General features: G+C 29.5%; 2 protein-coding genes across 10 annotated transcripts in view; both read left to right on the forward strand.

Annotated features, from left to right (window-relative positions):
* LOC111687560 (hemicentin-2) overlaps window positions 1–13,236 on the forward strand; it is a 419,747-nt gene that overhangs the window by 284,887 nt on the left and 121,624 nt on the right. For 4 of the 6 annotated variants that reach the window (XM_046956663.1, XM_046956676.1, XM_046956666.1 and 1 more), the window contains 2 exons: window positions 4,225–4,330; window positions 4,509–4,696. In XM_046956663.1, the coding sequence (XP_046812619.1) occupies window positions 4,225–4,330; window positions 4,509–4,696 (294 nt within the window). The remainder of the gene's footprint in view (window positions 1–4,224; window positions 4,331–4,508; window positions 4,697–13,236) is intronic. The other 2 variants (XM_046956672.1, XM_046956677.1) reach the window with 1 other exon arrangement.
* LOC111677164 overlaps window positions 9,603–13,236 on the forward strand; it is a 9,565-nt gene continuing 5,931 nt past the window's right edge. The window contains exons 1-4 of one of the 4 annotated variants that reach the window (XM_046956660.1): window positions 9,603–9,683; window positions 9,742–9,856; window positions 11,813–11,968; window positions 12,530–12,661. The gene's annotated coding sequence lies outside the window, so the exon portion shown is untranslated. Of the gene's footprint in view, window positions 9,684–9,741; window positions 9,857–11,112; window positions 11,969–12,529; window positions 12,662–13,236 lie in introns of those variants that run through there. The other 3 variants (XM_046956655.1, XM_046956643.1, XM_046956649.1) reach the window with 3 other exon arrangements.

Raw genomic sequence — 13,236 nt, forward strand, 5'->3', positions numbered from 1 at the left:
AATAAATTTTTATATCCTTCAACACCATCAGTAGTGGAGGATAAACACGCTCTCCTTAAACCTCAGCAAGAGAAATTAATGAAATTAAAACAAAATATTAATGTATGTGTGTATGTATATATGTGTTTTCATATGGGCAAAGTTCCACGCATATCGCATATCTCAAAAACTAAAAGAGTTAGAGTCCTCAATTTTGTATGGACAACTTTGACATCCATAAGAATAATTTTGGGAAATATGCGCGGAACCACTTTAGTGTCAATAAGATTATTTAAGGGAAACAGCGGACTAGAAGTAGGGGTCGTGGCACCACCCATATCTTAAAAGTTTGCACGAAGAACTTTAACATTCTGTGTAATAAATTGGCGGACTACCATTGGAGGGCGTTGAAACCCCCATATGAATAAAATATACAAAAATCGTTCATCTGAGAAACTAATCAAATTTTGCACGAAATTTAATATTCATCTGAACATTTTTGGTGAAAAGGGTGGATTTTCATATAATTTAAAACAAAATTTCGTTTATCTAGGAATCTAATAGCACTAGATTCTTAAAATTTAGCACGAAGAACACTAATATTCATCTGAACATTTTGGGACCACACGGGAGGAGCAAGACAGTTGAAATTTTGTACAGATACTTTTTATTGCTAAGGTTTGTCTGGTATTAAAATCGGTCCATGTTTTTCGATAGCCCCCATACAAGTGACTTCCAAAAAAACAGCTTTAACGGCCATAACTGTTTTATAGGTACGAGTATAGCGATGAAATTCTAAACAAAGAAGTTTCATATTAGACGAAATCTTTCTACCAAATTTTTTGAGGATCGGTCCATAATTGACCCTATCACCCATATTAAGTCCAGTTCATAAAAAAGCTTTAACACCCATTAATGGCCTTAAACTTCTAGTGTAGAGGCGATATTCGATATAAGTACCAATTTGACCATAAATGATCAAAACCCCTATATAAGTTCCGCTTTTGAAAATCACCATAACACTCATTACTGGCTAAAAACTATAATTAAAGTGATGGAATTTGACACACATAACTTTTATGTGAGCCGAAATCTTTCTACCAAATTTAGTGAGGATCGGTCTATAATTGACCCGATCATACAAAGTTCCCTTTAGAAAATTATTTTAACGCTCATTACTGGCTAAAAAGTACGAATATAGCAATAAAATTAGACATAATTAAGATCCTCGGGAGCCAACTTTTATGTGGATCGGTCCATAATTGATCTTACCCCCTCTATGAGGTCCCCTTCAGAAAATGGCTTAAATGGTCATTACTGGCTTAAAAATACGAGTAAAGCGATATAATACGCCACACATAAGTTTCTTACGAGCCAAAACCTCTGTACCAATTTTTTTATGATCGGTCAGAAAGGACCCCACTCCCATATAAGTCCCCTTCAGAAAATTGAATTATCGCTAATTGCTGGCAATAAATTGGCGGTGATATTCAATGTGAACAAGATTTATGTGATGGTTCTACAAAAAGTTATGATAGGTCAATTATTGAAAATGGCATAAAAAACTTATACTTAGGAACATAATTCTTCATTCCGAATTTAATGAGGACTCATCTATAACTGATCCCAGCCTCTATGAAAGGTTCCCCTAAGGAAAGAGTTTCGTTTGTTAATATACAATTATAACGATGAAATTTTACATAAACAAGTTCTATACAAATAAAATCTATGTGCCGAATCTCATATACCCACCATCAAACCGTATGCCGTAAAAGGAATGCTCCCCTATAAACATCTGGGTGATATTTGGAATATGACTTAAGTCAATTATGGAACGAGCTCTTTTGAACTAACAAAATATTAATTTTTAAAAACCATATAGTTTAGTTAAATTTCTAAACCGTGAGCGTATGAGTAATTTTGTAAAGAGTACATTTATATGCGTCAATTATGAACCGATACTCATAAAATGTTGTACAAAAGTATCGTTTGTATAGAAAAACTCTTATTTTAATAACCAAAACTCGTTCCTAAATGGAACCTTTTATAGGGGCTAGGGTCACTTATAAGGAGTGAGATCGAAAAATTCTTAACATACATATATGTTTATAAAAAAGAAACCACTAAACTTACAGCTTTATTTTTTTTTATTTGATTCAAATTATTATTACAATTTACAAAAAAAAAATATTTTTATAGTTTTAATCACTAGTGATGAAATTTTGAACCCTTTTCGGAAAACCTTCCATTAACGTTTTTATAGTGCTTTCTGTCACTTTGCTCGAACATGTAGTCCATCTCCGTTTAAAATCTACCACACTTTTGGACACCTTTTTTGTACTCTTCAATTCTCTTTTAACAAGAGCCCAATATCTCTCCACTGGCCTTAGCTCCGGGCAGTTTGGAGGATTTGCCTCTCTTGGTACAAATACCACATTATTGTTCTTGTACCACTCAAGGGCTTGTTTACCATAGTGACAGGATGCCAAGTCGGGCCAAAAATAAGTGGACACATTATGAAGTCTTATGAATGGAAGCAGCCTTTTTTGTAAACATTCCTTGATGTAAATTTCGGTATTTATAGAGCCCGTTGTAACAAATGATTGGCTTCTTTTGCCGCAACTGCATATTGCTTGCCATACCAAGAACTTTCTGGGAAATTGTGTCTGCTTTTGGGTCCTAAACTTTTCTTCAACATTCCCTCGAGCATCAGCAACATAAAACTTTTGACCTGGAAGTTGCGAAAAATCTGCCAGAACATACGTTCCGTCATCCATTATGCAGCAAGAATATTTTTTTATAAAACTTGACTTCAATTTCCGTGCTCTGTTTTTGGCCTCTAAATTTTTAGCAGCGTTCCTGTCAGGAACTTTTTGAGCCTTGTATGTTTTTAAACCTGCATTAGCTTTAACTTTTCGTACCAAATAGTCCGAGCACTGAGCTAACCGAGCTGCTTTCCTACCGGATGTGTTGGGAGCTCTTTTGAAAATGCGTTCTATTCTTTTGGCTTTAGAAACATCATGTGGACCATTCCTTCTACCTGAACCAGGTTTTCTATCAACTGACATGTTCTCCCGGTACTGTTTAATAACATTGGAAACAGTTTGACGGCAGACCTTTGTATGCTTGGCCAACTTTTTGTAAGACCAAGTTGGGTTTAGTTGAAAATATTTAATAATTTCAGTACGCACTTTTTTCTGATCACTCATTTTAATCAGATTAACAAAAAAAATTAATATAATTGACATTACACATAATAACTGACATGTTTTTCAAAGGTAACTTGATCAAAAAAAAATCAAATAATACTTTGGTTGACAAATGTAATGAAAAACGTGTGTTAAGAATTTTTCGATCTCACTCCTTAGATTAATTCGGAATGAAGAATTATGTTATTAAGTATAAACTTGTTTATATCGATTTTCAGTGCTGTACTTGTAATTTTCTGAATTTTCTTCAGCAAATTTTCTAAAGTTGATCTCATAACTTTTTGTAGACCGATTTTGTTTTATATAAAACATGTTTTATTGAATATCATCGCTGTACTCGCATTTTTATGCGAGTTATTAGCGTTAATGTAATTTTATAATGGGGGCTTATATGGGGGCATGGTGAATTACCAACATATTCCGCATGAAATTTCAAAACCGTATTTCATAACTCATATTTTTAATCGTTTAAGTAATTTTCTGAAGGTAGGGTCAATTATGACCGATCCACATACAAATTGGTAGAGAGATTTTGGATCGCGAGAAACTAACATATTTGTATCACATTTTATTGCTATACTCGTACTTTTTAAGTAATGAGCGTTGAAGTAATATTCTGAAGGAAATCTTGTATGGGTGATAAGGGCCGATCCTTCCTAAATTTGTTGGAAAGATTTTGGCTAGCATTAAACTAATGTGTGTCAAATTTCGTAAGTAAATTCATATTTTTAAACCAGTAATAAGCCCGTTAAAGCTGTTTTCAGGAGGTCAACTTGTATGGGGGCTATCCCAAACAAACCTTAGCAATATCTGTGCAAAATTTCAACTGTCTAGCTCCTCCCGTGTGGTTAATAAATTGTTATATCCTTAACAAAATTTAATTTATAACCACGACAAGGTTTGTTGTAAAACTCTTACGAGCAGATTTTAAATACATATTCACATATCTGACCACAAATTAATGTTAATTTATCATAAGTACATACATATCTCCTTCATTTTATATTTTTATTATTTTCCTGTTCTAATGAATAAGCAGCGGCCAGAGCAAATATTTTGGGTTCAACGGAGATACATGTTAAACGTGACAGTACGATAGCATTGGCTTGTTCGGTAAACATACATGCTTCCTCTGTTCTATGGTATGTACAATTTTTCAAATTTGTGAATTAAAACTGAATTATGCAAAAACGATTATTAAAATTAACAATGGTTTACTACACTATTTCGATACAAAAATAGGTTTTGATAGCCATTAATAATCATTTTTGAGTATGGCAGTAATACTTTAATATTTACTAACATCTTTATCATTTATAGGTACCATGGTTCTTCGGTTGTGGATTTCGATTCATTACGTGGAGGTATTAGCTTAGAAACAGAAAAAACTGACACCGGTACAACAAGTCGTCTTATGTTGACCAGAGCATCTCTACGAGATTCTGGTAATTATACATGTGCGCCTATTGGTGCAATACCAGCATCCGTACGAGTTCACGTATTAACAGGTATGTTAGTTATAACCTTCACCTTTGCGAAAAGGGCATTTATAAGACCGTCATCACAGTGGTATAGGAAAAAAAGAGGGAAATAATTCGGTAATTTCTAAACGTCTAATCCAATTTTAATGAAATTTGGTATGCACAAAGAAGAGGAGGTGTTGTCGAGTTTTTGAATTTGTACATTATAGGCCAACCAGGGGTCCGGCGGGCGGTCCTCAAATTATGACACCTCGGCTATGTTAAATTTTTAAAACGATCCTATTTCTTCGTTCCGATTTAAAAATCCTATTTCGAATATAGAATCTCCTCATCGAGCACTATAAAAAACGTAGCAGTAAATTATCTCTTATAGTTTAGGAGATATTCGCATTTGAAAATTAAAATTTTAAAATTTTTACCGTTCTTACTTTAGTTTTTTGATAATAGCGGGTCCAAATATTCCCGATTTTCGCCATTTTTCTTTTACTCGCTTAACAAAAAGTTTATATATCAAGCAGTGAAAGAATTATGTAAAAATCATGACTGAGTCCAAAGTTATAGACATTTTAATTTAAAAAATTAAAAAAAGGCGATTTTTTGCCATTTTTTGGGAAAAAAGTATCTTTTTCTTTTTAAGTTATCTAAAAAGTTTCTAAGAAGATGTATATATAATTTATACTTTTTGGAAAGCTGACTTTACATAAAATACTATAAATGAAACAAAACCTAAACATTTTTGATACCGAGGGGACCAGGTCCATCCAAAAAACCCTATTTTTTATGGAAAATTCAATTTTGAGCAAAAATTCTCAAATCACATAGTCGATATCAAATTATAGTGACCTGTTTTATATGACCCAATATGTTCTTAATCATTTTGTAACGGGTTTCGATAACCCAGCCCCTGGTATGGATATAATAGGCAAAAAACCAAAAAATCCCATTTTTGGGATTTCTTAAAACTTTTTTTGGAAATTCCGGGATTTCTAATAAGAAAATTTTTATTTCATTTTGGATTTTGAGTAAAAAAATCTACCTAACTGTAAAATTTCATCAAAAAATATTCATAAATAAAATTTTTATTGCAATTTGTAAAATTTGTATCTTCGCAAAAACTGAATAAAAAACATTTTTTAATTTAAAAAAAAAAGTATTCCGCGAATTTTTTAAAACTTTTTTGGGAATTCCGGGATTTCTAATAAGAAAATTCGAAATTTTTATTTAATTTTGGATTTTGAGTAAAAAATCTACCTAACTGTAAAATTTCGTTCAAAAATATTAATAAATAAAATTTTTATTGCAATTTAAAAAATTTGTATCTTCGCAAAAACTGAATAAAAAACATTTTTTATTTTTTTTTAAGTATTCCGCGAATTTTTTAATTTTCAAAAATTATATACAGTTTTGATAGACAAAATTACCTTTCCATTGATATATAACATGCCTACCTAATGTTTTTTAAGTGACAAATTAATTAGGGAAAACTCAACATCTTTTAGAAAATTTCGGTAAAACTGTGAAAAACTGTGAAATTTTGATGAGGGCTATTCATATTATTTTGGGGCTAGGGTCATATTATTTGGAATTCGTAAGGGTCATAAAGTCTAGTATAGAACTCGGTTTTTGCAGCTTTTTGTCGAGATATAACATAATTATGAACTTAAAAGTCATATTCGGCGGGTATGGGGGATAGGTGAAATAATGGACCGATGTAAGCTATTTTCAATTGGCTTCGTCCACGGTATCATAGACGATCATGTGCCAAATTTCATTGAATTATCTCAAAAAATGGCGACCTGTAGTTACAAGGTTTGCGAGCCATAGCAGGTGTATGGGGTCAGGTGAAATAATCCCTGGGGCAATAAAATATCATGTAACAAATTTCATTGAATTATCTTTAAATGATTCTGAGCCAATTGGTATAATTTAAGATGGATATAGGACCAATATTATTATGCTTTACAAACATCAGTACAAACTCAATTTACCCTCCCACTAAAGTGGTGTAGGGTGTAAATACAAGTAAAACAAATATAACTCAAACTACTCATATGTTATCTAGTAATAACATATTAAGTAAAAATGTTTTAAAACATTATATTTTTTGCTTCAAGCATGAGTAACTTTAACATCCATGTAAACATTTTAAGTAACAAATTTGCGGACTACCCATGAGGGGAGCGGCACCTCCCATAATAATTTAATACAAAAATTCGTTTTTCTTGAGATAATATAACAGTTAGAGTCCTAAAAAACAAAGCAAACAAAAGAATACAATAGAAAAATTCGTATATTAGGGAAACTGTTAGAGATAGAATCATTTAATTTCACGTGAAGAATTTAGACATTCATCTGAACATTTAGAGCAAATAGTAGTATATAGGCGAAACTAATTGTCAAGGACCTAAGTCCCCTGTCAAAAATCTAAATGGTGAGAATGTATTAGAAGAAGCACAAAAATAAACAAAGTTGTTCAAAAGGTACTAAATAAAAAATGTATTTTTTTGGACGTCATTCTTTGCGTGTTATTAATTAAATTTTATATGGTAGAGAATGAAAATATAATTTTATTTTTTTGAAAAGATATTTCATCTCAAAACATATTATAAACACGTCTTTTTGTTATTTTTTTCTGTACTAATGCAAAATGAAAAAAGTATGTAAAATACTAAAATGTACAACTTTTCATTTCTCAATTTTAATTAAAATAAAATGTCAAAGAATAAAAAATATTTTTATATAATAATGTTTTATGTAATAATAATGGTTTTAAATAATAATGTTGAAAACAATAATAAACATTAAGTTTAAGTGATAAGAAAAACTAATAAGTAGTAATATCCTCACAATTTTGCGAAGAAAATTTGAAGTTTAGTGAGTGCGTTTAGTTCTCACAAGTATTCTCTCAGAGCTCGTCTGTGTGAAGAGAATAAAAATTTTTGTCTGAAAACCGCTTCAGTTTCGCCTATATGTACTACTATATGATTTAGAGTATAACGAGCGAACTTTTAATGGGGACTATGAATAAAATACAAAATATTGTTTATGTACGAAAATATAGAACTAGATTCATCAAATTTTACTTATATTACTTTAATATTCATCTGAACATTTTGAGGGTAAAGGGTGGACTTTAATCTGGGAAGCTTAAAGCACCCACATGAATTAAATAGAAAAAATGGTTATCTAAGAAACTATTTGAGCTAGAATCTCCAAATTTAATAATAACTTTGACATTCATGTGAACATTTAGAAAATAACGGGAGGGATTTTAGTAGGGGGCTTGGCACCACATATATGAAATAAATACAAGATTTCGTATATCTTGTAAACTGTTAGATAATTCAAATTTTTCATAGATAGATAGAAATCGGCGAATTTGCAATAATTTGCTTGGCATCTCGCATATGTAACATAATGTTAATCAAGAAAATTATTGTGGTTGGAATTTTCAAAATCGTTAAAAATATTGTGTATCCCAATTCTTATTCTAATAATTATTCTTTAAGACTAAAGGTTTATATTAAATTTTAGCAAGTAAGAAGTAAATATATCATTAATGTATTTTTTTAGAATTTAAATTAAATATATTGTCATCAAGAGAAATTATAATAAACCTTTAAGAAAAATTTTATAATTTAGTAACTGAAAAAATAATTTTTTTATTATTATATATTTAATTTCGATAGGGGTAGCGAAGCTCACCGGTTATTACCTAGTCTATATATATATATATAATATATATATATATATATATATATATATATAATATATATATATATATATATAATATATTATATATATATATATATATATAATATATATATATATATATATATATATATATATATTCCCAGCGCATTGTTCGGGGACATTTTTTCGATCTACCGTTTACTTTGAGGACATTTCCATACTTTGAGGACAGTCCTCAAAATGATCGTATATCTTGAGCATAGTTTGGGGACACGTTACTTTGAGGACATTTTTAGACACTTATTTTTTATTATTGATTTATACTCCGCAATGCTTTTTTTAATATAATCAATAAACATTTCACTGATATACACATTAGAAATATCCGCATTTTCTATTTTAAAAACGAATTTTCCTACCTAATGTTGCCACACATTCACAACATATTTCATATTCAACCGTTACATTTGAATTTCAACGGCGTCAAAGTAATAATATATGCACGCCTTTGTAATTGTCTTTTTCATGCGCCAATTACTTAGCGCCATTTTAAATGTCAAAATTGATTGTCTATCTGTTACCATCTTAACACGTCGTATTGTCAAACTCTTATATATTAAAGGTGAAATGGCTTGCTGTACTGTTATCATCTCATTTAATTCACTTCGATGGTGTACTACGCAGGGTTGTATTTCTGTTAGATCCTATATTTTATTTATAATACACGTAACTTCGGTCACATAAAATTATATAGTTTCTAATTCTAATCCTAATTTTTTAAGGGGATTTTTTGGTACTTTTTCGTTCTTCCAATAGTACTTTTTGCGTTTTTTATAATATTGATCCTAAAAATATGAAATTTGGGATACAGGGTCCTTAGTAAACGAGAAAATATTTAAATGAATCCGATAATATACAAGGGAACTTTTTAATATTTTTCGATTTTCATATCTTCAATATTATAGAAAATCAATAAGAAAAAGCCTGATGCTGTATTTTATGTTACTAGATTCAATATTGAATAAAATACATAAAGTACTATCAGATACCACAGGAACTTGTATTATTTCATGTTCCATTTATTTTAAACCTAAAAAGGTATTATTAGTATTAATATCTAAATTTTCCATGCCTAATTCAAATGGTGATTTGTGCAAGTTTTAAAAAACATATGTACATAGTATGTATATTTATTGTTAAATTTCTGTCGTTTAACAACACTATAAATAAAAAAAACTAATAATTTTATTAAGAGAATTGAAAAAAATTGTGATTTCGAAAAGCAAAACATGCAATACACACAGAAAGACGTTTGTTTGAGGTAAGTTTACTAACATAATTAATATTATTTAATTTAATAATCAAACATAAATTTCTAGACAAAATTACCGAGAATAAATTAAGCTGCCACTAGGAAGAAATAAAATATTTTATTTAAAACAGCTTAAAGTTTTCTATGGATAAAACCTACTGACTACCTCAACCTACTAAAAAGTAAGTTTTGGAACAAATAATTATAGATGTGATCCTTCATAAAATTAGTTGTGCAAAAAAAGTTTCTTTAGAAAAGGCATGTGAAGCGGTTCTTTCTATAGAAAACATTTCTGATGGAGACATTTTTTATAGGAAATGTCTTATGCACAGAAACAATTTTTCTATAGAAAACGTAGTACTTTTTCCCTTTTCTATAACAAAATCGCCTCGCACAAAGACATTTTTACTACAGAAAACTTCACTTGTACAGGGGAACTTTTTCTATTTTTGTATAAAAAAATATTTTACAGACAATTTTTACTAGAGTCATGTACAGGAGACCATAGTATTTTCTATATAAAAAGCTTACAAGAAACGTATAACTTCTTTATTAAAAAAAGTGTCTCTTTTTTCCTTAAAGAGACTTTATCAATACAAAAAGTCTCTTTTACAGAGACACATTTATTTGTAGAAATTCTATTATAAATTCAAGTCGAATTTCTATTATAAATTTAATTCTTTTTTATTTTTCATGTTTTTATATATTTATTCTAAAAATATCAAAATTCGGATTTTCCATGCCTGATCAAAATACTAACTTTCGCAAAAGATATTTGTTGAATTTTGAAACGTTTAACAATACTGTAGATAAAAACGGTACTTTATTTTTTTGTTAACGAAAAAAACAAGCGTCACTACAGAAGAAAAGCGTTGCTTGTACAGATTATTCATATTATTTAGCTACTTTCATTTAAAAATTAATAAATGTTGACTGCCTCAAATATTTAAATATATAAAATAATACTATATGGACGAAAAAGTAAAAATTCGAAAATTTTGTTATTTTAAACAAAAGTGTCTGCCATTATATATTGTTATTTCAAACAAAAGTGTCTCTGTACATGAGACTTTTCTATAAAAAGTGTGTATAGAAAAAAGGGTCTGTGTAAAATAAACATTTTCTTTAATATCCATTATATTGTCATATTTTTATTAAATATGTTTTCCAATATTCTACACAGCTGCCCACTTCGAAAGAGCAAAAAAGCAAAGATATACAGCATTGGGAAGTTACAAACCGACACCACCTACTAGAAACTTTTTTTTTATAGGAAAATTGTCTTTTTACAAGATACTTTTCAATAGAAAAAGTGTCTCTGTACAAGAGTCTTTTTCTATTAAAAAAGTGTCTGTAAAAGTGTCTTTTTCTCTGTAAAAGAACGATTTACTATAGAAAAATTGTCTCTGTACAAGAGTATTTTTTATAGATAAATTCTGTTGTACAAGAGTCTCTTCTAGAGAGAAAGAGAAAGTGTCTATGTATAAAAGACTTTGCAATTGTCCTTGCACAAGAGACTTGATCATTAGAAAATGTTTATTTTAAAGATACACTCTATAGAAATTCTATTATAAATTTAAGTCATTTTTTAATTCTAAATCAATAAATTTATAAGATAAATTCCTGAAATTTCAAATCCGAATTTTCCATGCCTGACTTAAATACTAACTTTTGCAAAAGATGTTAGTTGAATTTTTAAACGTTTAACAACACTGTAAATAAAAACGGTACTTTATTTTTTTGTTAACGAAAAAACAAGCATCACTACACAAGAAGCAGTTTAACTAGAAAGCTTGTACAGATTATTCATATTATTTGGCTACTTTTATTTAAAATTAATAAGTGTTGACTGCCTCAAATATTTAAATATATAAAATAATACTATATGGACGAAAAAGTAAAAATTCGAACATTTTGTTATTTTAAACAAAAGTGTCTGCCATTATATATTGTTATTTCAAACAAAAGCGTCTCTGTACATGAGAATTTTCAATAAAAAGTGTCTCTATTCAAAAAACAAGATACTATTTCTATAGAGTGTGTCTATAAATAAAGGGTCTGTGTAAAATAAACATTTTCTTTAATATCCATTATATTGTCATATTTTTATCAAATGTGTTTTCCTATATTCTACTCAGCTGCCCAATTCGAAAGATCAAAAAGTTTCTGGAGTATTGGATCAAATTTTTAAATTACTTGGCAATAAACGAAAGCTGCCATTTGGAACAATTTCCAAAAAATATTCAAAGATATACAGTATTGGGAAGTTACAAACCGACACCACCTACTAAAAAGTAAGTTTTCAAAAGTTTTATTATTATTAATTTAAACAAAAGTGTCTCTGTACAAAGAAACTTTTTCTAAAACAAAAGTGTGTCCCTACAAGAAGTTTTTTTATAAATAAAGTGTCTCGGTACCAGAAAATTTTTCTATTGAAAGAGTGTCTCTGTACAAGAGAATTTTTTATAAAAAAGTGTCTCGGTACCAGAGACTTTTACTATTGAAAAAGTGTCTCTGTACCATGAGACTTTTTTTTATAGAAAAAGTGTTCTGTAGAAGAGAAAAGTAAGAAAGTAGAAAAAGTGTCTCGTTACAAGAGGCTTTTTCTATTGAAAAAGTGTCTCGGTACCATAGACATTTTCTATTGAAAAAGTGTCTCGGTGCAAGATACTTTTTCTATAGAAAAAGTGTCTCTACAAGAGCATTTTCTATTGAAAAAGTGTTTCGGAACCAATTGACTTTTATATAGAAAAAGTGTCTCTGTATAAAAGACTTTTTCTTTAATGTATTTTTAATATTAATGCCCATTTACTCGTCATATTTTTAATCTAAAACGTTTTCTATATTCTCCACAGTTGTTCATTTACGAAGAGACACACATTTTTATTTAATAATCGAGCAGAATATTTTTCGGATTAAATTGCAATAGAGAAAAACTACAATTTGGAATAGTTGGAAAGTTACACACTGCCACCACCCCATAAAAAGTAAGTTTTAAAAAATTTCATTATTTTAAGCAAAAGTGTCTGCACAAAAGACTTTTAAACAAAAAATGTATCTGTACAGGAGACTCTTTTTGTAGAACAAGAGACTTTTCTATAACAAAGGAGGCTTTTTCTATAGAAAAATTGTCTCTTTACCAAGAGACATTTTTATAGAAAAAGTGTCTCTTTACAAGAGACTTTTTCTATAACAAAAGTGTCTCTGTACAGGAAGCTTTTTTATAGAAAAAGTGTCTTTGTACAACAGACTTTTTTTTATAGAAAAAGTGTCTCTGTATAAGAGACTTTTTTTATAGAAAAATGTCTCCGAGCAAGAGACTTTTCCTATATCAAAAGTGTCTCTGTACAAGAAGCTTTTTCTATAGAAAAAGTGTCTCGGCACAGGAGCCTTTTTTTAGAGAAATTTCGCCGAACAAGAGACTTTTTCTATAACAAAAGTGTCTCTGTACAAAAAGCTTTTTCTATAGAATGAGCCTCTGTACCAAGAAACTTTTTCTATAACAAAAGTGTATCTGTACAGGAAGCCTTTTCTATAGAAAAAGTGTCTCTGTACAAAAGAC

This window comes from Lucilia cuprina, chromosome X (assembly GCF_022045245.1).
Source record: "Lucilia cuprina isolate Lc7/37 chromosome X, ASM2204524v1, whole genome shotgun sequence".
Classification (NCBI taxonomy): Eukaryota; Metazoa; Arthropoda; class Insecta; order Diptera; family Calliphoridae; genus Lucilia; species Lucilia cuprina.